This window comes from Podarcis erhardii, assembly GCF_964252035.2.
Source record: "Podarcis erhardii genome assembly, chromosome: 2".
Lineage (NCBI taxonomy): Eukaryota > Metazoa > Chordata > Lepidosauria > Squamata > Lacertidae > Podarcis > Podarcis erhardii.
The window spans coordinates 49,882,042-49,907,491 of NC_138498.1; the positions used below are offsets into that span (position 1 = coordinate 49,882,042).

Here is a 25,450-nt window from a genome sequence, read left to right on the forward strand (position 1 = left end):
AGTGCTTTAAGTTAGAAATCAAGAATCAAATTTAATGGTTTTTTTTGCTGTAATTATTTACTAGTGTTTGGTATTTTGCTGGATGTTTTGTTTTTAAGTTTCATGGCTGGTTCTGTTGGTGATAATTGTGGTTTTATTATTGTAGATTATTGTAGTGTTAATATTTTGGCTTTCATATTTTTTGCTGGAAGCCCCCTTGGGTGGGTTTAACCCTTAAATTTAGCCTATGAGCAGTTTAAACAAATAAATATCTTAGTGAAGCACATAAGATCTTAAGGGCCTATTGAGTTGACTTAGGAGGCATATCCTTGAACTTTCTGATCCTGTACTTGATGACAGTGGAAGGCATAATTAGTAAGTAGAGAAGGAGAATGTGCTGAATGGAAGGAAAGGGGATCTTCTATAGGACTAAGAAGTTTTAGCAAAGTAACATTCACTTTCCCAAACATTTAGTTTCAAATGTACTTTAAAAATTAAATGTTAACATAATGCAGTGTTTTCCTTTTCCCATGTTTTAACATACCTGAAGGTTAGTGCAATTAAACTAAATTGGAAGCATATGGCAAATGTTTAAAATCCAATTTAGGAACATGATGGATGAGGCGCTCTGTAGATGCTCACTGCCACTACTAAGGAGAGAGAGAAATTTGTTAATAACCTCATCCTATGGATGTTTACTCATATGTCCCACTGAGTTCCAAGACATTAACTCCCAAGTAAGTGAGCATGGAATTGTAGCCTAAAACTTTCACTTTTGGGCATTGCAGTGAAGCCAAATGATGCCCCACCTTGGGAACAACAATAAAAATGTTTAACTTTACATGAGCTTGTTACATTCCCTCCACCCTCCAGCAATTTCTGCGATTGGGTTCATTACTGAGGTTTGTAAATGAAACTTTTACAATAGGAGCAAGACGATAATTCTGTATGTGAAGTGTGTGGTTGCAATGCCCCCTTGACATTTAAAGTATAGTTGTTTAAGATAATTATAGAGTAAACATAGTATAGATATTATAATGAGCTTTCATGTTTTGCCTCTTATCTATTACTATATAGCTATTATATAGCTTTTACCACTCAGGATTTAGGAGCCAATGATACATTTTCTCTTTTCCATGCTTGACAATGCTAGTTTGTGATAATGCCAAGTTGACTAGTACTGTTTGACAAAGTTGTGCTTTCAATGTGAAAAGGCCATATTAAAGCAGAAAAATGAAAAAAAAACCTTACTCTTCTCTCCCTCCACCTTTCTAAAAGTAATATTTTAATATTTAGCTGTTGCCCTCAGTTGTTTTGAAAAGATGCTGTCTCCTCCAAGATGAGCTACTTGCTGTTACAGATTGCATGTATAAAATCTCAAAGGTTATCCCCCAAACACTGTTTTATAATTAAATTGACTGTATGTTGGGATCTCAAGTGCGAGAGTGACCTTAAATTCCAGGCAGGCTGCAGATGCAGGCTGTATTATTGCACAAATAGCAAAAAGCAAATGCACCACAATAAAGCAGATGTGCCTGCTTTTTGAACCATGCTTGTCACATCTGAAAAGTGAACTTGTGCATTTCTTCTACTGCTAAATGCTTGAGTTCCCTTTTCAAACCTGATAACTTGAAGTGCAAACTGAAGCCAAATGTGCATTTGCATTTTAAATAATAATATTGATTAATAATAATTTATTAATAATTTTGTATATTCATGAGTATTATACAAAATGGGTCCCTGCCATTACATAGAATGATCAGACAGAATAGCTGTAGATCAGGGGGTAATGAACCTATAGCCCTTGGACCAGAAGTGGCCTATGGTTTCCCTGGCCCTATGCAGTAATTAAGCTTTTAAAAGATGTCATTGATGCCAATCTGAGGTATTTCTTAAAGCCTCATTGCTGTGGTGGTGGTTTTCAGGGGTGTAAAGCTGGGGAGAGGAAGTTTAACTCGTCCTTTCCTACCTGTACCTCCCTACCCATGTAGTATGACACTCCCCCCCCCCCAAATCACTGACATTAGGGGAAATCCCAGAAAAGCTTCTGTTGGCACCAATGGAAGCTTTTTAAAAAAACAGGAAAGGGCCCAACAAGTGAGGTGTGTGTGAGGTAGAAAGAAAGAGTGGGCTCTGACTCTGCCCACTTTTACTGTGTCAACATTTGGTTCTGGGGCTGCCCTCTATAGCCATGTGGTCCCTGAAAGTTTTGCATGAAGTGCACAGGCTGACCAAGATCCCCCATCCTTGTGGTAGTTGTTGGAGGGAGGGGCCAAATGGCCATTGGTCCCACCCAGCTAGGAGAGTGGAAGGGACCTCAATGTCTTGCTTCTCCCTTTGATAGCAGCCATATGGAATCATTAGTGACAAACACTTATTCCTCAGAACTGAGCTAACAGAACCCCCAAATGTTGCTGAACCTACAGCTCTCGCCATCCTTGGCTATTGGCCATGCTTGCTGGGGCTGATGGGAGTTGTAGTTCAGCAACATCTGGAGGGCCAAAGGTTCCCCAGCCCTCCAACAGAAGGTGCTTTGATATTTAAACTCTTCCTCAGAGAAAACCAGGTACAATGGGTGCTGAAATGGGTGAACACACACACAGAGAGTTCTGGGAAAGGGAATCAAGTGGCAATTGGCCCCAGGCAAGGCAATTAATATTTGACAGATCTTCTAAAGTGCAAAGTGACCTGGTTACCTTAACACAAGGTTCTATTGGGGTTTACTATGCAAACAGAGATCTGATTAATTATAGACTGCAACATTTACTTGAATGTTAGTGGACGTTTTGTTCACATGTCATCAAAATTGCCCATGAATTGTTCTCTTTCTTAATGGGACACCACTTACTCATGGGAGCTCTGAATATGTAGTAGAGCTGATACAGTATATCACTCATAGTAGGTGGATCCTCTCCTGAACTTGAATACCATTTAATCATGCGTTAAAATAGGGTGAATAAACTCTAGCTCTCCACTTGTTCCCCGACTGCAGCTTACATCAGTGCAGCATCCTGGGGATTATACTCCTGCATTATTTGGGGGACCACAAGTTAGCGACCCCAATTTTAAATACACACATACCTGTATAGTCTCTGAGACTCTGCATACATGGCAAGTAGTTTTTCAATTAATTTGCCTCTCTACTTATCTCTCTGAAAGGAAAAGAGCCAGCTCAGTCCATACTATTTTCTGTTTTATCAAGTACTGAGTAGTGTTTCACTATTTTATCTTTCTCCTTTCCAGAATTGAAAGGCCGAGCCTGATTTATGTATTATTATTATTGATGTTTAAAAAGCAGGGCTATAAGTAACTTCAATCTGGGCCCCTTTTAACAAAATGTAAGCTTTAAGCTAATTATTCAACATCTACGATGAGGTGTTCTTTTGGGAGAGAAAAGTATCTAATTAGAGAACTCTTAGGAGAACTTGGACCTATAGTTGCTTGTAACATTTATCAAGGCAGAGGGAGTGAAGGGGGAGAGAGGAATGAGATAGCCTCTTAGGAAAACTCTGTCAGATCACAGCAGCAATGTATGACAGGCCCTCTGAAAATGCCAAACCTGCCAAAAGGAACTGGGAAATCTGCCAAACAACCAGATGCTGCTTTTGGAAAGAACCCTACCCCACTGTGGCATCTGGCACAGTAATTGCTGATCAAAGAAAGAGGATGAGGGTTAGTAGGCTGGCTAGGGAAATAAAAGTAGGTGCAAGAGTAAGGCTGTTATCTGTTAAGTTTTAACAACTTCAAGAAAAGTGGGAATGCCAGTAGCATCTCATGTTTATTCTTAATTAGACCAGGCAAAGCATTTGTTCAATATTTTAAGCTGCCGAGTCGCGCTTAAGGAATAGTCTATATTTTTATTTGGTAAAGGCTGTGCTTAAAGACAGCATGGAAGATTTATGAACACTGAGAGTTTAATGGATGTGTCTGTAGGTGTATTGCTGCAAATTAAGTTAGAAGCTGTTACAGGAGTTAGCAATTAACCAGTCTTGTCATAAACCATCATGGGCATTCATTTCATCAGATATCAGTGAAGCAGAGAAGGGCAGTATAAATCATGGGTAGCCTGCACTGGTGCCCTTCAGATGCTTTTTGGGCCCATTGGCCTTGCTGGTTGGGACTGATGGGAATTGTAAGACTAACCTCCAGAGGGCACCTCATTGGCTTTGCCAGGGATAAATACATAAATAGGTTTGAAATAAATTGGAGAATAAGTCAAATGAAGCCAAGTTTTGATGTTTTCCCCCAAATATTGGGAGCATACCTCCCTGCTGTACTGCAGCAAAAAGCCAATGCTTCCCGTTGGGGAGAGCCTATACTTATTTGAATGAAAGAAATGTTTGATGTATTATAGTATTTAAATATTTTTTGGGAAGCCGCCCAGACCCAGAGTGGCTGGGGAAGCCCAGCCAGATGGGCGGGGTATAAATGATAAAATTATTATTATTATTATTATTATTATTATTATTATTATTATTAAAAAGACCCTCATTTGTTGGCCCACTGTTGATCTCTACCTGGGTGGTACCCAACTAACTTGCTCAATCCATGCATTGATTTCTGCTTGCATAATGGAACTCCTCCCTTTTCTCTCTGCATCCTCCCTACAGTCTCCCCAGATGTGCTCTGGTGGGTTGGGGGAACTTCTAGAACAGGTTTGGGGGGCATGGGAAGAGGAAAGGGGAGAAAGTTCCATTGCACAAGCAGAGATTCTTGTACTGATGGATTGAGTTAGTAGGGTACCACCTATTGAAACTGGCCCCGAGTGTAACATGCCCGAATAAGCAGCAAGAAAGGAGTACAATAAGTGAAAACTCTAAAAAGAATAAATATGCAATATTTGTATGAATTTCTTTCCAAATGCTGCCTCAAAAGTGAAATAAGAGAGAATACACAATTCATCTTTCCCTGCTAGCTTCTTATTTTGAACATTTGAAGCAATTCCAAGCCAGATGAGAATGAAAGGTAACTGGATATAGCCAGCACAGGCTGTATGGATTCAATCTGTAACAGAGCAATAGGAAGCAATTGATGGAAGACGAAACAGGAATACAATGAATGCAAGAGAATCAGACGTTCAATGATGCAGTCACTGATATTTTTCCCCAGTTCTGCATCCTTTAGTTCCTCCTCCTGCACTCTAGAATGTTTTATATTTGTCATATTGTAACTTTTGTAAAGGTTGGAAAAATGTAAAAACTATAAATATTATTTGGCTTTGATATAGATGGAATGTCCCTGAACATAGAGGTGCACTTCCGCTAGACTTGAAGTCAACTCTTGAAGCCAAAAATTACTTGTACTCTGATGTAATGCCCAATGTGAAGACTAACATCTTACTCACAGTGAGATCTGTGAGTCCCAATTTGGGCATGATATCAGAAGAAAATATTTGGAAATTTGAGCAATGGGCATTTCTGCCAGTCCCACATCTGGAAACATGTGAATCACTCCTCATATTGTCAAGCATACATGCATGTTGTAACCTGAGGAGTGTAGGACTGGGGAACTTGCAGAATTTTTAAATGCTAATAATTTGGGAGAAACTATTTTGCCTTTGCACAGTAATATAAGCAAGTGTTATCCCAGGAAGCTGTGATTTCCCCTATGGAAACTTTGATAGGTCAGATCACACCCCCCCCCCCTTTTTTCTGGTGATGTACCTAAGCTGTTAAGCAAATGTTAAAATTATTTTCAAAATATTGATCATGAGGCACAATCTGAACAAAATACACAACTGGGAATATATAAAACACTAGTGTTGTCATATTCTGAGATAGGATAGACTATGTACTCATTGACTAACAGAACAAAATGTTATGCCAGCATGGTGGATCTACGCCAGCATAGTGATGGGATTGCACTGGCTGTATACTGTTCCAGCATAAACCTTACCCTATGGGGACACTGCCAAAACCATGGGGAAAATTAGTGGAATTTGGAGCACAGCATAATTGGAATCCTATGCTCATGCCCAAGTTGCTCTAACTCCCAATGTCATTGCAACATTATACTAGCAAAAGAGGTGGCATATGAAAAATGCATTCCCTTTAGAGTTAATGGAGAGCCACATACAAACTTCTCCCCCTCCATATATACTGGAGGAGAGGATTCTGACCAGAAACCAGCACAGATCCCTGAGTAAGCACAGGAAAGGGAACACTGCTGATACATCAAAATGTGGATCATGAGACTAAATGAATCATCCCCAATGGATATAGAACCATGGACACAAAAAAGGGGAATTTTGGCAAACAGGCATATTGGAAGGACACAAAGGAAGAATTTTAAACAAATAGCAATGGCTAATCAATACAAGCAGAGTACATAAGTAACACTTGTGTCTGTGGATGATATGGAGCTTTCTTAGTGAGCTTCGTGATGATGAGTGGGTGACGCTGGAGTTGCTGGGGTCTATGTGCAGTATCTATCAGTATCACTATTTTGCTTCTGGTTTCTGCTGCAATTATGCTATTATCTACTTTCCTGCTTGGAGTATGTAGGATTACAGCAACATTACACTAGTACAGCATTGGCTTGTGGCCATAAGATCACTCTTTACGTTACCTTTAAGAATCCAGTGATGAGAAATGCAGTGTTTTTTGAACTACTTTGTTGCCCTTAGAGAAAGACAGAACTGTAACCTTTTTTAAAAAATCAATTCACTGCAAGGCGCATGTTCAGCCAGTAACTGAAACCCAAGGTGACATTAGAAAAAAATTGAGGCAATGCACAGGGAAACTTTCAGCCCAGCAGTATATCCGAGGAAAAGGAAAAGTTAGTCTACTTTTAGTCATTCTACAGATATCGCTATCAGATGGTGGGGATAAACCAGTGATTTATCACATAATACTGAAATAATATTGCTACATAAGAAGAAGGAATTGCATTTTTATAGTATGTACTTAAAAGGCACTTGGGGTGTTCAGCTGAAAAGTGGTCAGTTGCCATGTCTGCTGCAATGCCATGTTTTTATATTGTACTTTTTTTTTTTTTGATGTTTCGAATGGTTTTTATGTGGATTTTATTGTTGTAACCAGCCCTGGGATTGTGAACTGATGGAATAGAAACCAGAGTCCCAAATAAATACATTAAGCAGTTGTATACAGCCCCAAATGGCTTAATTAATTCTAAGCAGCCATTATACTTACGACATTGGTAAATCTGGTGGTTTGCTGTGGTGGAGGGATTCTGTTCAGCTACACTGCCAATTTGCATTACCAATTGAGGTGGCAGTTATTAGGTGATTAGCTCTCTGACAGGTACTATGCTCATAGGCCTCAGAATGAAGTGTGCCTTTGCATTTTCTTTGTAGATTATTCTTCATTATTGTGAAAATAATTGCATTTGCTTTACAGAAGTCAACTCATCAGCACATACAAGAAATAATGGTCCAGCTGCTGCGCACCATTAACAGGGCTGTCATTAGAATGGGAAGAGATGACACCTTAATTGTGAGTAATCGGTTTTGCAAATACATTTCACTGCTAGAGCTCTGGGCACACAAGCACCATTAGTGGAAGATGTAGAACCAGCAGGCAACAGCCACCCTGGCATGTTTGAAGGCTGCAGCTCCCAGAGCAAAGCCTAGCAATACACAACCATCCTGCTGCAGGCAGAGGGAACTAGCCAGTCCCCTTCCATTGGCCTGCCCAGGCCACCTGCCACTTGGCTTCTCCCCTCTAAGGCCAGCATTGGTGCAGCTGGCAAAAGTGGAGAAGGGGATGGTGATGTCCTTTCTCTGGTTTCCTGAGTTCATTTGCTGTTTGTGCTGTTGGAGTTTTTAATGCTAACTGGCTGAGGTGCTTCTTTTGAAAAAGAAAAGCAGGATAAAAAGAATACTAAACATTGTGTGGCAAATAATTGCACCTGGACAAATGAACAACCACAACAAAAATCCCTAGGAGCATATTTTGCCACCAATAAGTGCTTTCCCAATTTTTGGGTGACCTCATCTACTTCAGAAGGTAAGAGATAATTGAGAGCTTTAGAACCAGTGTTGAGTGTTCTTTATCCTCATAAGGAGGCTCTTGGGAAGGTGCGCTGACTTGCCTGACCCTCATCTGTTATTGGTTCCTTTACAGCTAACAGTTTAGCTGTAGCAAAGAAGAAATCAACCCTGACAGTATTATGTATTTGGCAGATCAGAAGGTACTTGAATAAAATGTTGATAGCTAAGCATTTTATAAAGACAGGAAGTAACCACACTGTTGAAAACAGGGTACTTTTCAACAGAGCTTAAGATACTTTGCAAGAAAAAGGTATCAATAAAATCAAAATAACTGTGCTAGTCCCCCCCCCCCCCGTGCAGCATCGTTTGATATAGTTGGCTGTCAAAAAACGATTGGCCTGGCAATTTAAATGACAGTACGATATCTGGCTGACAGTTTGTTTGCAAATGTAAATACTCCAAAACAGCTCTGCTACAAACAGTGTTGATTCCTGTGCATTATTCTTCACATTTAAAAGCTACTTGTGTTCAGATTTGTTCATAATACAATGCCACTTACAGACCCCATGTGTTTATTTTGTGTTATCTATTGTGTCCATGGCTACCAGACGATCGCTTTTGTCTTGTGGCATCATAATGATGTCAGCTTGATTCCAACCGAGTTAATGCCTGCTTTTCATTGTGTGTTAGATTTCAAGCAATAGAAAACATATATTATTAACATCATCTGTGAATGTTTTTTTGTGTGAAAATGAGATTGTCCAAACTCAGCTTTGTTTTCATATATTGGTATATTAATTTTAAAAAACATATTTTCAATTTTTAAGCTTCTGCATATAAAGTGGTCAAATCAACGTGGTACAACACCAAAAGTGCCTTTAACATGTCATTCTTCTTCCCATAAAAAAATCCAACCACAATAACTTGCTTCAGAGAATGATGTACAATGCTGCCCTCATAAATTTTAGCTGTGAAAGCTGTCTCAGCTGTGAAGTGAAAAAAAAGTGAAGCTCCCTGTATAAAAAAAACAGACTGTCAAAGAGTGATGTTTTATCTAGACTGTCATGTGGAAGGAGTACTTATAGTATGAAACCACACAATAGACACCACTGAGAAATGAACCAAATGGCTACCATGTCCTAAAGTAGGCATGTAAGCTGCCACTTGCTTAGTCATTTGTGGAGAATCATAATACAGTGGTGCCCCGCAAGACGAATGCCTCACAAGATGGAAAACCCGCTAGATGAAAGGGTTTTCCGTTTTGGAGGTGCTTCGCAAAACGAATTTCCTATGGGCTTGCTTCGCAAGACGAAAATGTCTTGCGAGTTCCTGCGGGGTTTTTTTCCTCCCCCCCCTTTTTCTAAGCTGCTAAGCCGCTTATCAGCTGATCCGCTAAGCCGCTTATCAGCTGATCTGCTAAGCCACTAAGCCGCTTATCAGCTGATCCGCTAAGCCGCTAAGCCGCTAATAGCGCTAATCTGCTAAGCCGCTAATGGGCTTGCTTCGCAAGACAAAAAAACTGCAAGACGAAGAGACTCGTGGAACGGATTCTTTTCGTCTTGTGAGGCACCACTGTACTCTCCTGGTGAATAGGCAGTGGTCCAGCTTTGTTTAAGTGGGATATAGTTTGGCTTCTTCTCTGGTGCATAGGCCTTTTATGAGACATGGCAAGCAAAAATGCTTGGTGGTAGAGTCATTTTTGTGGACTTCTTTGGAAGGTTGTCATATATTAATAATCATACTTCTAGAGCACTTTCAAATACTCCAAAGCAACAGTGGAAGACAGGTGAGTATTTTTATGCTAATTTTGCAGATGAGAGTCTGAAGGAATGGCTTGCCTAAGACCACATAGTGAGCTCATGCCGAGTACAGGAAACTCTGGGGACATGCCAATTCTCAGTTCCATCTCTTAGCTGCTATGCTACGTCAACTTAAACAATCCCATGGTTGTTGGAATTGCCTGCAAATGAGTTTCCCCACTTATTTGGTGCCTACGCCCTCACAAACTGATGCATTTCTTCTTGTTGTTGGAAAAAGAAATGCCTGTCTGAAGGGCTTTATAATTTCACATTGGATAGATTTGCATTATTATCTTTCTGATGTAAGCAGCTGTGAGGTTATGTTTTATATAAAAAGTGGGCTACAACTTACTAAAACGATTGTAATAAATAATAAAGAGCTGTTTTTCCAGTTCCACAATAGCATATTTTAACTGATACAGCTACAGCTGGAATTAAGACAAGTAGATGATATTGCCTCCGGCGTGGAGAGGAAAGACTCAGGAGGACTGTGATGTTGGTTTGCTGCAGTCCATTCAAAGCAGCCATTGCTTCTGCTATTACATCTCCCTGACTAAGGACTACAGGGGCTTGTTTATAGATCACTTACAGGACTCACCTGCTTCTGGCTAGAAGTGTTTCAGCCTTCATATCTAGTGCTTATATATAGCGTTCAGTGGTGTGGTTGCTTCCTGCAGTGGCTGTGTCACACAGGCAGCCTGCTTTTCTAGGTCAGATATTCCTGGCTTAGGCCTGTTGCCTCTCATTTGCATTCTTAAGTTACTTGGCACTTCCTTGGTGCCAGGAAGGGTGCCATACATAATCAAAGTGGCACTGGGCAACCTTTTCAGCAACACTCCTAGATTTCTTATCCTTATCATCCTTGTACAAGTACACATATGTACAGTTGATCTCTTTCAGTGTGCACCAACAATGAAAATTTAGCTTGGTGAGTGTTTTATGGTCATTTGTCTTTACTTTTTGGGTGACTGCTAAACAACAATACGGTCCTTATAATTGTTAAAACTGCATCCATTAATTCACTTCCACAGAAAGCTTTCCGCCTAAATATAATCTAGCAAACTTAATTATGTTTAGTCATTCCCATATGATATACAGGAAACCAGGAGCAGGGCCCATCCTAGAGCAAATGGTGCCCCAGGTAAGGAGCATTCTTGGGGTCGTAGGCAGCATTCCTCCTCCTCCAAACATGGCGAGTTGAGTTGATGCCAAAGAGCTCGATTTTGGTCTCTTCTGACCACAACACTTTCACCCAGTTCTCCTCTGGGTCATTCAGATGTGCATTGGCAAACTGCAGACGGGCCTGTACATGTGCTGTCTTGAGCAAGGGGACCTTGCAGGCTCTGCAGAATCTTAGTCCTTCATGGTGTAGTGTGTTACCAACTGTTTTCATGGTGACTATGGTCCCAGCTGCCATGAAATCATTGACAAGTTCCCCCCATGTAGTTCTGGGCTGTTTCATCACGGTTCTCATGATCATTGCAACTCCATGAGATGAGATCAAGACCAAGGGAGGTTGACAGTTATTTTGTGTTTCTTCCATTTGCGAATTATTGCACCAACTGTTGTCACCTTCTCACCAAACTGCTTGGCAGTAGTCTTGTAGCCCACTCTAGCCTTGTGCTGGTTGACATCCTTGGACAGGTCTTTGGTCTTGGTCATGGTGGCTACTTTGGAATCTGCTGGATTGATTGCTTCTGTTGACAGGTGTCTTTTGTACAGGTACTGTAACGAGCTGGGATTACAGGTAAGACCTCTCCCTTACAGCAGGTGCTTCTAATCTCAGCTCATTACATACAGTGAAGATACCAGGTAGCCTGACTGGCTGGTTGATAGGGGATCAAATACTTATTTCACTCATTATAATGCACATCAATCTCTGAGCTTTGTCTTCCGGGTTTCTGGGGGTTTTCCTATAGTTATTCTGTCTCTCACAGCTACAATAAACCTACCATTAAAATTATGGACTGGTCATTTCTTCATCAGAGGGCAAATGGGCAAAGTTAGCAGGGGATCAAATACTTTCCCCCCTCACTGTACGTGCTTATGTTGGAATGTGTGTAGTATTCTGTCTCAAGCACACCAGAGGGTGGACACATATGGGGTAGGAGTGGGGCAGCTCTAGCCTGTCTGAACTCCTGTCTGAACGGGCGGGTTGGTTTGGTTTGAACTGCCCATAATTTCTCTTGCATATGCTTTTTGTTAAACAGTTACTGCTGATGTGCATCTTCCTGAGAAAGGGAAGCGGATAGCTTTCTGATGACAGGCATATCCAGAGTCGGGTACCCTAGGCAGTGAGTGGGGCTGACTAGGAAGGGCAAAACCTCAGAAAAGAAATCTGCAAGTGGTGCGACTCTTTCAAAAATAAGTTGTTTTGATATGGAGACAATTATAATGAAACTCACAGGATTTGATAAGCAAGGAAATTAATAAGGAACCCCATTGTGTTAATTTTAGTTGCTTTATTCTAATGGTAATTGTGCTTTAAATGCTGACAGATAAGCTGTGCTGAGCAGTAGGATTCTTCTTATTTTATGCATTGAGATGCCATGAGATACCCAGCAATTTGCAAAGTATCTAGGGGGAAAAGTATACCCCTGCTGCTTATCAGATTTTATAAAGTAACCAAAGTTAAGAATCTGCTAATATAACTCTCTGAGACTTGAAGTTGGTAGAGTAAGAGACAAATTAATTGCAGGAACAGACACTTTAAGCATATCTTAAAATGAGGAGTCAGCTATAGTATACTTTCTTGTGAGTTTGTCTCTTTTCTTGCTTCTTGTGGCTTAACTTTTTATTTTATTGCAAAAAAGATTACTCAGATTTGTGACTCACACGCCCCTTTAACCGCATGATTGAAAGCCTTTGAAAGACAGAACTATTGACATGTTTGATATTGTATCTGTCTGTCTGTCTGTCTGTCTGTCTGTCTGTCTGTCTTACTTTATATTTACTCATATATTTAATTAACTTTGGTAGGTTGCTTTGGTGTTTTTGAGAAAATGATGAATCTGATTTTAAGAAATGAGAATAACATTTGGAGGATCAGAGGTGCCCCCATCCCTGGACTAGGCACTCTACAGCACCTTTGCTCATGCTGTGGCCCTGTGTGTTATACCTTACAGGTTCAGTAGGCAGGGAGGGAGGAGGTTGTAAAGTGCTTTGTTTTTTAAAAAAAAATTGGGGAAAGGTGAAGTTCAGTTTCTAATGCTGACTAATAACATCAGCTGTGAGACTAGGAATATATTTTGTAGCTCTATTTAAAATATTCTGTTGAATTCATTACAGTGCATATTGTGTGGTAACTGAATCTCTTGGTGTTTTCTTTTGCCATGTTTTCCTTTGTTGTGAAAGAGTTCTTTTCATAGAGAGTAGCCAGTCTGGTAGGTTATTTGCTTTACTTTGCATACTCAAGAAACTTGTAGGAAACATGATTAAAGCAATCCGCCATCAAAACAGCTCCATCCAGATGGCTATTTAACTGATTGTGAAAGAAAAGCATGAAACATAAGATATATCTGTAGGCAGGTGGCCAAATGGCAGTGATATAGTGATGCTTACTGCCTTTGAAAATGTATGAAAACCCATCCGATGCACACCTAAAAGAAATAATGTGTGTCATGTTCAACATGGAGCTGAATCCTGACCAGATGTTGTAAAACTGACCTTGGAAAATTGATAAATAATTGATAAATAAGACCATTTGGAAAGCAAGAGCTTTGCCGGTTTTGAGTGAGTGCCTTACCTCCAGTCACCATAAACTCTGCTATCAAGTTAGAATCCGGAGACAGAAAAAATATGTCCATTTATTGCAAAAGATATTATGCCAATAAAAGAATCTAGAAATATACAAAATAGTATATTTGAGTAATACATTTTATCAGGAAAGTAATCTGTATTGGAGCCTGCTTATTTTCCAAGAGTTGTCACTGTGGGTAGGGGGAATAGGTATTTATTATACTGTAGGAGTACATAAACCTTTAATTAAGATACTGTTCATAGAAGATTGACTGTGGTATTATTAAATTTTTCTTCCAAAAGTTCACTTTCCTCTGTAAAGCAGAGGAATTTCAAGTACAGTAGTTTAAGAATATGTAATATGTGCTATACAGTATTTTACAAACATTCTCACTTAAGTACCTCATTTCACTTTTTTTTTTTAATGGCAGCACATCATGTATTTTCTGTATACAGTTAGTGTTACTGAAAGCTATCCCCAGCTTGCAGGTACATACAAAGGAAACCCTTCTGGAAGGCATTCCAGAGGTGTTGTAGACTGTCATCATACACAATACTTTCTAACATAGTTTTTAAATAAAGACTTTTAAATATATGTAATCTAATTCTCAATGCTGAAATATGAGCATAGTGTGAACTGTCAATAAATTTTACTTATTTGTAATGTTGCATCAAAAATGTAAATAAGAAGTGGGGTATGTGTGAGCACATCCTTTTCCTGATGCAGATTTCCTCCTAAAGCCAAATAACACATGTTCAAAGCAAGAGCCGAAGAAGGGCCTTGGTGGATCAGACCAAAGCAATCTTTTCTATGATTCTGCTTTCAGCTTGACCAGCAAGGTGCCTTTGGAAACTCATAAGCAAGGTATGATGATGCTGTCTGTACTGTTAACAGATGGTTGAAATACCTGCTCACACAGCATATATCAGAGGAAAGGTAAAGCCTGAATTCTGAGCCTCCTTTCCCTTTCAGAAAAAGGTGACAATTTCAGAGCCCATGAAATTGCACGCTCTGGCTTTAAAATGGAAATTATACTTCAATAAAGACTTTTGTACATAATATCAGCCTGGCGTTGGTCCTCTGTGAGCTGGGACCTAGAGGCAGCCCTGACAACACCAAACATTTGCAACAGGCTGTGTACATTGACTTCATTCAGCATGTACCACCCCATGGATAACTGTAGGTGCTGGGTTTGAACTGCTATAAGTCGCACCCCCTGCCCTCCCCAAGGTGCATAGTGCCTAAACCAGTCATGTTATTTTGGCACTGAGCCATAAAACCCCCCAAGAACTGGCCACTGTACTTGGAAGTAAAAATAAATTAATTGTGAATAAACAAACCATTTCCTGCTATTTCATGACACTCAGACTCATCTGTCTCAGTCTGACAAATAAGACCAGGCCTGTTATTGAATGCAGATGTGGAACTTTCTTCTGCATGTTGCTTATCTCTGCTGGATCAGGACACCCGTGTTCACATTAATAACATGTGAACTGCTCAGCTGTAGATGCTCAGTCTGTGACCTTGAACTTAGGTTGTTGCAGATCCTGGAAGTTCCTGCAACTAGTTGTCCATATATCAGAATGTTGCTGTAATGATGTGGGATAGATGGATGGAAGAACACATTCCAGTGTTTCCATAAAGGGAGATGTGGTGGTAATGTTGAAAAACGTGCTCAGGTTAACATCTGAACTTGGCATCTGTGGTCCATCTTTAAAGGATGCTGCAACACAAGGGTGGGTAAACTAAAGGCACATCAGTAACATGGATCTCATGGCTGCAGATAACTGATATATTTTGGTGCTTGTAATTCATATAAGTCCATTATCATTTTAAAATGTAGCTCTCAGTTTATATCTGACAGGCATGCTAAATGATGGTGCAATATTCTTCCGGAATTATTTATTCCAAATGGTGGAAAGTAACATTTTAGCTTTAAAATCTTGGTGTGATCTAAGAAACACATCTTAAAAAACTTGATTTGGGTCTCATTTGTCTCTCTTAGCATCACAGAAACTTACTTCTGTAGCCACGAAAATGAAAATCCTCCTCTGCCAGCTCTTAGTTGGTCATGTACAGCATTATCTGTTATCAACAACGTGAAGCTATCCTGCAGTTCACAGAGAGGTATCCAGTGATCTGTTCCTTTCCTGACTCCCAGCATTCAAGGAACTCTTGCTCTTTTTAGAAGCCACTGAAAAATGTTTCCCTCTGGTGACAGGAGCTATAACATTGGCACTTACCACATGGATTGGACCAAGCACATGGAGAGTCTCCATGCCAGTGCCAGCAGCCTCCAGGAATGTGCACCTAGGAGCAACCACACAGGGAGAAAAGGGAGGACATGCCTTAGTGTTTTTCTTTTCTTCTATCAGTGTTCCACACAGCTATGTTTTCAGGAACTGATTTACAACCCAACACTGTGCAATGTTATGTGTGCCTAATCCCATTAAGATAGGCTAGGTTATAAATATTTCTGCCTAAGTTAACCTTTTGTGCCGTCATGACTTATCAAAGATAAGTCTTATCTTTTTGTTTAAACTTCAAGTCCCCTGGACAGGAAGTGCTTTGGCCTGGATCCTTTGATCGTTCAGTCAGTGTAATGAAGATTATAGACAAAAAGGTCTTCATTCCTGCCTCCCCCCTACTGCAGATGGCTGTACCTCCTGAAAAGCCTTCCCAGAGAGAGGGGGTTCCAGATCCACTATGTATGGGGCTCAGGGTTTCCCAGGGGAGGTGAGCATGTCCAATTCTGGACATTTCTCCTTTCTCTGAGCAGCCCCCTGTGCCTATCCCCCATTGCTCAGGAGGGTTCCCCAGACATCCAGAGAAACTGTGCAGGGAAGAGGAGGAGGAGGAGACAGCAACTTTTCCTTCTCTGAACTTCCTTAACTTATTTTTAGGATCCAAGCCATCATTTGTTGTTTCAGAAGAAGTAATTTCCCCCTAGTTCAAAGTTACTTTGAGTAGTGCAGAGCTTTAAAAAAAATCTTATTTGTGTGCTGTGATCAAAATGGAATATAACAGTCACAGGGTGTTTTCCTGAATTATAGTTAAATGTTTTATTGTATGAAAGATCTGGAAAAATCTGGTTCTCAACATTTCCCTACATCAGCATTTATGCTGAGTGCCAGGCTTTATTTAGAAGGAACACCTTTCTACAATGTGAAGGATGTTAGGTGCACTTTGGTACAATTAATACAGAGTTGCTATAAAGGAGTTTGTCAGGGGAAATAAGCTATAAAATCTGAAAGCTTCAGAAATTCTGATTCAAGCTAACCATAACAAGGAATGGGGGACCCAAATGATTCCATCATGCCCAAGTTTTATTCATGTGACGGAATTGCTAAGAGTGTCAGATTCAGAAAGAAAACCAATGTTCCATTCATTTCAGAATTTTAATATGAAATACCAAGTTTAGCTGGATCTCTAACTATCTTGTTCCAGCCTTTTTTGAGACTGAGCTTTTTATGTATATTAAAGTAGGCACAGCCCTGACTTACAAGCACCATTTCCCCCTTCAGATCTTAGTTCCCCCAGTTCAGATGTTGCATCCAGACCATGGTTTGTCTGAATAAGCATCACGGCACACTGCATTTGCCACAAACCAGGGAATGAAGGAACAAATCAGAGTATATGAAGGAAGGGTTGTTCATATTTGAAGTCCATACAGCTGGACCAGCCCATACCCATACCCAGTTCTTAAGGCTTTCAAATCCACCAGAAGCATTTCTTTTTCTTTGACTTTCTTCTTATTTCCTGTTTCTCAGGGACTGGATGATCAGATGGTTGCCTTTGTAGAGCCACTACAGGAGGGCATCCTTCTACTTCATCCAGTGTTTTCAGAACCTGGTGAAACCTCCCTTCCTGTTGTCTGAAGTCATATTCTACACTACATAATGAAAACAGGGAGAGAAATATGTTAGGGGGTTTTCAAGTATGCATTACAAGAAACAATTACGTTTGACACTTTGCTTGAAACGCTGCAATTCATATGGTCAGTCAGTCTAGAAATTGAATTACTGAGCTAATTGACCTGGCATGTTAGATTTGAAATAGAAATTTCTTCCCATATTTGTAATGAAGGTTCTGGATCTATGCATGTTTGTGTAAAATCTGATTTGTATGTGAAGAGATTACCTTAAAAAGAGTTCCAGTTCAAATTATTGTAGTTGGAGGTCATTTTCTTTAAAAATATTTCATTCCAATAGCAGTTGAGGCAAAGATTTTGCTTTTCTGATTGCTTTCCTGTGTGCTTAAAACTGCTTTAGTTAATCTGACAGATGGCCAAAGCTGTCAGTTTCAAGTAGGCAAATAATTATGCAGTAAAACTTATGAGAAGGATGTAAAAATAAATATCTTGCCATTTCTCTTCTACATACTTTATTCATTCTTATTAAATGGTGTAAAAATAGCTAATAAAAATATTTTTATTGAATTGAGAAGAGAGCAGTCAGAGTGTTGTGGTAAAATACAAATCAATTAAATGTATTTAAGATAGCAGTACATTATTTAAATGCTTTACATGTTTCCAGATAGCTCAGACTGTAATCAAACAGGATGTCAAAATTTAACCACTTTGTGCGTTGTTGTTTTTAATTAGGCCTCTTTCTTTTCTTTAAAAAAGGCCTCCCTCCAATTGCTTGATTTCAGATTAATAGTAATAATAATTTCAGATTAATAGTAATAACAAACAAATCAATAAAAGCAATTTAATTTAAAATTTAGTCATACGAACATAGGAAGCTGCCTTAAACTGAGTCACAACAGTCTCTTCGAATTCTACCCAGAAATGTCAGGGAATGAACATGGGGCCTTCTACATTCAGAACAAGTTCTTTGTCATCAAGCTACAGCCCTTTTCTGATCATTCACTAATCATTCGAATTTTAAGTTGATCTATCAAGATTTAATAATTCTGAAGCAAGAAGCAAGGGGGTATTTGTGTTGTAGCAGGCCTAACCCTAAGAAAAGACTTTGCCTTCTATATGACAAAAAGGAGGGGTTAGGATTTATTTATTTTCTGAAGATGGGACTTGTCGTCTGCGGTTTTTATAAGTACCAACTACTAAAACAGCCAATACGCTTACTGGGTTAAATTTTAAGTTTTTACTGTTAGTGTGCAAATAACTTTCTGAAGGCTCCCCCTATATTCCTGCACCTTGGTCATCTGTGTGAACCTTTCCTTGTGTTGTCACATACGTGGTGGCTCAGACTAGGTCCTGCCTAGCACGCACTTTGTGGAACACACAGCCCTTTGAAGTTACACAGGCTGCAACATTGTAGACAGTGAACTGGATGCTTAAAACGTTTTTGTTTTTTTAAATTTTACAGGCTTTCCCAGAAGGATGAATTGACCTTTGGGCTGTATCTGATTTCTCTTTTGAGAATTGCTTTATCCATTTCAACTTGTTGCATTTTTGCTGCTATATACTTCTATGGTATGCTGGAATGTTCAGCCATTTATCAATATACCAAACAAATGAAAACATACTGAAAATGTTTAAAAAATAAAATAAAAACCTGCTGCCTCATTAATTGTTTAAGGCATCAGTCCTATACTCAAATAACCGGAAAAAAGCTTCACTGAAGCCCAGTTAATGGGTAGATCTAAGATATGCAGGGCTCAGGCTGTGAAGAGTGGTCTGACTTACAGCTGATAAATATGCCACAGAGTGACTTTCTGCTTGTTATCCAATTACCTTTTCCAGTGTGTTGCCATTATCTTCTACCCATTTTAATTTGTAAACTTGTAGGTGGTTGAACTCTGGATTTAGGCCTAATGTTTAGCTTATAGAAACATTCAGCAAAAAAAGGAAAATGCTTAGTGTTTCCACCACATTATGGTGAGAGCCTTTGTCAGAATTCCATTGGGAATTGGGCTTTCCCACCTACCAAGAAGTCATCCCTTGTGGTTGGACGACTCTCTCACATCATGGAGATGTGGCGCAGTGGGGGTGAGGGGAGAAATTGGTGGAAATCAAAAATCCCTGAGTGAAGTGATAGGGGTTTTTCTGTTTTTACCATATCATGCTGAGGTTCTGCTCTGTAATATTAAGGAAGAGAAACACAACTGATTTCTCGATTATGGATTTCACATAATATGCAATACAACAATATGACTTAAAATATCATTGAGGATAAATCTATAATGGCTACTACAATGACTGTGCAGTTTCCAGGTTTCAGAAAGTACCAGTTGCTGGGTCCTACTTGGGAGCTTCCCAGAGGCATTTGGTTGGCCTTGTGTAGAACAGTAAACTGGACTAGTTGAACATTTGATCAGATCCAACAGGGCTGCTGCTATATTCCTATGAGAATAGAGCTTAGAATATGCCACCCACATGAATAAAAAGGTATTATGCAATTTCTGCTAATTTAAAAGAGTTGCTATTACTAAAGCACCTGTACATCCTAACACTAGTTTGACTCGGTTTGTCTCTTGCTCTTCTTCCCGCCACTCATTTTTCCTGCACCCAGGGACTGCTTTGTGTTGCTTACAAGGCACTAAGTTAAAATGACCTGCAGACCTAGAAATGTGAGGTGCAAATTTTAATTGGAAGATTAATCAATTAAAGTGTTAGCTGATTTATTGAAAAGGGCCAATTTTAATTGGTCAGGCCAAATTTAATCAGTGGAGCTGTGATTTAAAGACCCATTTGTTTATTTTTTTAAAGGCTATTTGACTGTGGTGTCTTGCTGTATTAGGCAATGAAACAGAAAATAAGAAAGATGACTTTCCTTTTAATAATGTGGCAGCGGTTGTTCATTAAGTTATCTTGAATTTCCTTCAGTATCTCAAAAGGCACTTCTGGTTAGCCTTTGTTTACATGCAAATATATTTAGATGCAATCAGCTGAAAAACATATGATCTTTAATTGCTTGACAACCCTCCTAGAAAAAGGTTCTGATGAGAGTCGTGGTTCAGTTATTTTCTATCTGGCTAGATGTAGAACAGTCCAAGTCTTTCTAATTATTCTTACCTCATAAAAAATGAGCAGGTTTTTTTTGGGGGGGGGGATATTCTATCTGCTATGGCCCTGGAGCCCTCAGACCTAGTGTTCCTGAGCTGATATGGACCCATTAACTATCTCATCCTGAGTAAACACATTGACATGAGATTCTGTGTGTAGCCCCCAAATCCCTTTGCGTTTGATCTTTGACGATTAGATCACTGTCTCTTCTGAGGATAAAGACCCTGTTGTCTAGGAAGAGGCCAGTGGCAGCACCAAAGGCCCTTTAATTAGTAGGGTCTGGATTCTCCAGACCAAACTACAGAACTCTGGCAGCTGCAACAAGCCAGGGCTGAGGCAACTCTATTCTTTCCTGCCCTGAGGTGCTGTTTGTGGTCTTGAACTCTTATTTTTGTTTTTTGTTTGTTATTATTTATAAAAGATTTTATTGGACTGCAAAAGTACATGTCTTGTCTCTCTTTTCAAGTTGTACAGTCTTTTCTACAGATCAGTTACATTGGTTATGAGACAGTGTTGAGTACAGTATAAAGAACCTTTGGTGCTGTCTAGGGTCCTGAAATTGCTCTATCATGAAGCTGGTTTGGGCGGTCCCCTGAGCCTGCTTTCACCATCTTGCTTGCATGTCACCCAAATGATGGAGATTGCTGTGGATCAGGGTATTAATGAGGCAACAGCATCTAGAGCAGAATGGGTCTGGAGGTATTTTGGTACGTCTAAAAAAGGCTTCCTTCACCATCAGTTTATTTTTAGTGGGAAATTATAGGTGCACCCTGGGTGTGAGTTAGACATCCCTGAAAGTGTGCTACTGATGAATTGGAGAGAATGGGGTAAATGGTGGGAAAGGTAGACTTTTAATAAGCATTTTCGCCGACAGGGTTATTTTACTATGGAACAATAAATATGATACATGTTCACACATTAATGGTAGCTTTCTTGACCCTGTAATATTGATATTAAATGTTGATAGTATATAAGAGCCTTTTGGAATAATGAATTTTTACTATCTTCTCTCTGTGAGAGTGTGTCACAAACAGTTCCCTCATCCAGTGCAACAGCTCAAAAGAGATCACAGATAAAAGTTAAAGCGATTAAATGCCATACTTGCTTTGCATTTGAAATTCAGAAACTTTGTGCTAGATTGCCCAGTAGATCATCAATGTTTGACCAGATGGCTATCAATAATAAGTATTTATCACTTGCTAAGAATATGAGTAATCTTCAGAAAGAGATAAGTTGTGTGGGATCACCAGCATACTTGGTTCAGGACAAGCTTTTAATTCTAATTCCAGTAGTTCAATTCTAAATGTAGTAATAACACGATAAAAAGGATTTTTATAAGGATTATTTAGATTACAGAGGTCTCCACTGTTGCTCGCTCTATAGATGGGAACAAGCTACATACACCATCTGTCAGTATCATCTTAGGAAAAAGTTTTACAAAATTCACCCCTCCTAAAGAGGCAAAATTTTCAAAACACATTATGATCCATCCACTTATCTTTTGGGAAATATGCATACACATAAGCAAAATATCTTAGTCTTTTCCTGCTTCCTGACTGGCATGTGTTGTTGCTGTTGTTGAAGCAGCTTACCTGTCTTTCATAGAAAACATTTCTAACTGGTTTATATCACAGCATAAGACAGGATATTTAAGTGCACCAGATCTCTTTCAGATGACTTAGCAGATGATTCAAAGCAATGTTTCTTACCGTGTTAAAATGTATTATTTTGCATTTTCTGCTTTCTTAACTACTTATAATCATAGAATAGTACAGTGCAATGCAGGAATCTTTTGTTGAAATCACTAGACCAGTACTCTGATTTCAAGTTGCTATTTAGCCACAGGTTGTATGTGAGCAACAGTCTATAACCGGAACACAAATGGCCCATGCCACAAGGCACAGATAAGAAGCTATGCAGACGCATGATTGCAGCCTTCCTGATCAGATTTAGCAGATGATAATGTGATAGTGCAACATGACAGTTACAGTTCACCTGTTCCACCTGTATCATTTTTACCCCCTCAGCACCTATCAATAGAAGCAACTTAATTATGTGGCATGAACAGAATCATGACAATCTACCATGTCAACTCAAAAGTAAGTCCTATTGAATTCAGTGGGACTTACTTCCAGGTAAGTGGAGTTAGGATTGCAGCCTAAGTTGCACTTTGCAGGACTGTGCAAGAAAACTAAACACTGCAGTGCAGTTGTGAAGAGTAACATCATAGTACGGGATTCCCATTTAAGATTTACCTCTATTTTAACAGGAACCCATGGCATTCACTGAAGTAAACACATGTATTTTAACACAAATATCCCACCCCCTCAAAAATAAAATAAAATAAAATAAACCCTGCAGGAAATCAGTACCAGCTGCAGCTCACCACAGCACATTCTCATGTGATAGAAGGATGTAATGAGTACCAATTGTCAACTGTATAATAAATTTGTAACCTGGAACTGCTAAAACTATAGTGAAAGAAGCAATCTTGATGATTCTGCTGGATGTAGGCACTTCAGATGGTACAAGATAAATTGATGTTTGGTTCACAGGACCTTTTTCCTTCACTTTGAATTGAAGAGTTGACATTCTGTCTGAGGCAAGCTACTGGCACCATGAATGCCAGTTTGTTGGGGAAACAAAAGTGGCAGGGGCCTATTGAACCTCATGCCCTGCTTGTGGGTTTCTCATAGACATTTTTGTTGGCCATAGTGAGAAATAGGATGCTGAATTGACCTTGGGTCTGATCCAGCAGGACTCTTTTTATGTTCTTATCTTGAAGCTGAACAATTTTTACTATTTCACTACTTACACTATTTCACTTTTGTGGTGCAAGAGAAAAGTGAGCCCACAATTCATTTCAGAACAAAAATGTGCCTTAGCTCTAAGAAATTTGGGAAACACTGCCCTAGTTTTTCACCTTGAGGTAATTAAAATTTTACTCTTAATCTCGGGGGGGGGGGGGGAGAAACCACACTATCTGTTTTTCTGTTTGCATTTTCCTTCATCTTAAATAGTGACCTCTTCCATCAGTATGTTTATTCAGTTAATGTAGTTTGAACCCAGCTGACTGTAAAATACACAAAAATTAAAATTTCTTAATTAAAAATATGCCCAAGCCAACTTTTTTTTAGCTTCCTTCAGATCTTACATTTAGTATCCTTAACAATTCATACTTGCTACCCCTCTGAAGCTGAGATAATTAGATGGCAAATTCTCCCTTATGTTTATAGTAAGCATAATTGCAAGTCTTGAGGGTATATTCTTTCCTCTCTCATTAATGTGATTCAAGAGAAAACTATACTCCATTTTTGTTTCTATGGAAACGTTGACCCTTGTAATTTCAAAGTGGTACACAGAGAATTTAGCTGGATGAAGCATGTTAGTATCAATCGGAGTTAAATAATGCAGGGATATGTAATAAGATTTTTGTAATGTTTTGCTTCTTGTTGTTTTTTTAACCTGCAGTGCATTCATGTGCATGTTTACTCAAGACTAATTCTCATTCTGTTTTGCTTACTCTCAGTGAAGAGTGCATAGCACTGCAGTCTACAATATATGTATTGAAGCACAGCTCTTTAAAAAATATTTTTTATTGATTTTATAAAGAAAAGTTGTGAAGATGAAGCACAACTCTTGAGAGTTCTTAAGACTTAAATGAAGATTGTTTAATTCCTTTAAGAAGACCTATGATCATTGGCCCACTAGTTCAGTGCTGACTACTCAGACTTGCAGTAGCCTTTCAGAATCTCAGACAGGGCATCTGTTCCAGCCTTGCTACCTGAGAACTTATTTAAATGGAATTACCTGGGATTGAACCTGGAATGATCACTGACACCCCAGTCAGGTGTTTTGCCTGTAAAACATCCATGAGAGTGGGAAGAGCAGGGGATGGGCATTTTAAGCGTCCCACACCCCACTCCATGGCTGTCACTATCAACCTCCAAGTCACAGACAGTGAAGGTCTGAAGCAGGAAGCCTTCTCTATGTAGTTCAGTACCTGATTCTCTCAAAATGTAAGGATTCTATATCACATCTCTAGCTAGTTTTGTTGTTTGTACTGGATGGGTTTTTTTGTGCCTAAGAAGGTCGGCAGTTCGAATCCCCGTGACGGGTGAGCTCCCGTTGCTCAGTCCCTGCTTCTGCCAACCTAGCAGTTCGAAAGCACATCAAAGTGCAAGTCGATAAATAGGTACCGCTCCGGCGGGAAGGTAAAGTGTGTTCTCCCTCATGGAGAGCACAGGTTGCGGGCAGGGCTGACAAGACACCTCACTGTTACTAGGCAAATGGTTTGGCCATCCTTTAAGCAGGGGCGGGCTGTTACTGGGGGAATCTAGATGTTGCCATTTGTTGATTGACAGCCCTATTTGTTAAATACAATGCTCGCAGTGAGGAACTTCCTCTTTTCACTGCTTACTTCGGATCACCCGCCCTCCCTTCCCTAATTTTAGGCTGTTTGCTTGACCTTGCTATGCCTGTCATGGGCTTGTCTGCTTTGGGGCAGGGACCTGGTAGGAATTTTGTCCATTTGGCTGATTAGTATGTGCCACTTGGTTTTTGCCTACTGCGTAGCAAATCGTCACAACTTGTAAGGTTTGCGGTTAGGCATTGGTCTTGGAATTGGTTGGTGGAGGGGTATGGATTCGGCTGTGCCTGCCCCCCAAAATGCTGCTGCTGGTAGAGGGGTATGGATTCGGCTGTGCCTGCCCCTGCAAAATGCTGCTGCTGCTTCAGGGGTTTTCTGCTAAAGGAACCCAGGGGCTCCCCATGCTTTTGTCTGAAACCCCCTGGCAAGGGGCTAAGGCCACGCAAGCCCCTGGGAGCATTCTGGGGAGAGGTGAGGCATGGTTCCCAGTCCCGTCTCTCTCCCCAGGTGACTTACCCTTGCTGACTTCGCGGGGGGTGCGAATGTCAGAGCTGTCCCCGGGCGGGGTCAGTTAGTGCTACCAATGCCTAAGCAACCACTCACATTGCTGTAATTTGAATAAAGTTGTGGCCAAAATTAT

General features: G+C 39.9%; 2 protein-coding genes across 8 annotated transcripts in view; one reads left to right on the plus strand and one right to left on the minus strand.

Moving 5' to 3' along the window:
* Nucleotides 1-25,450, plus strand: part of DOCK2 (dedicator of cytokinesis 2) — a 249,904-nt gene that overhangs the window by 75,659 nt on the left and 148,795 nt on the right. For all 4 annotated transcript variants that reach the window (XM_081852013.1, XM_081852016.1, XM_081852014.1 and 1 more), the window contains one exon: nucleotides 7,338-7,433. In XM_081852013.1, the coding sequence (XP_081708139.1) occupies nucleotides 7,338-7,433 (96 nt within the window). The remainder of the gene's footprint in view (nucleotides 1-7,337; nucleotides 7,434-25,450) is intronic.
* INSYN2B (inhibitory synaptic factor family member 2B) overlaps nucleotides 14,587-25,450 on the minus strand; it is a 71,468-nt gene continuing 60,604 nt past the window's right edge. The window contains exons 4-6 of one of the 4 annotated variants that reach the window (XR_014153989.1): nucleotides 17,164-17,360; nucleotides 15,712-15,778; nucleotides 14,587-15,191 (exon numbers count right to left, since the gene is read on the minus strand). Coding sequence is in view for 2 of the 4 variants with exons in the window: in XM_081852117.1 (XP_081708243.1) it covers nucleotides 15,586-15,778; nucleotides 17,190-17,360 (364 nt within the window). In the remaining 2 variants the exon portion in view is untranslated. Of the gene's footprint in view, nucleotides 17,361-25,450 lie in introns of all 4 variants that reach the window. The other 3 variants (XR_014153990.1, XM_081852117.1, XM_081852118.1) reach the window with 3 other exon arrangements.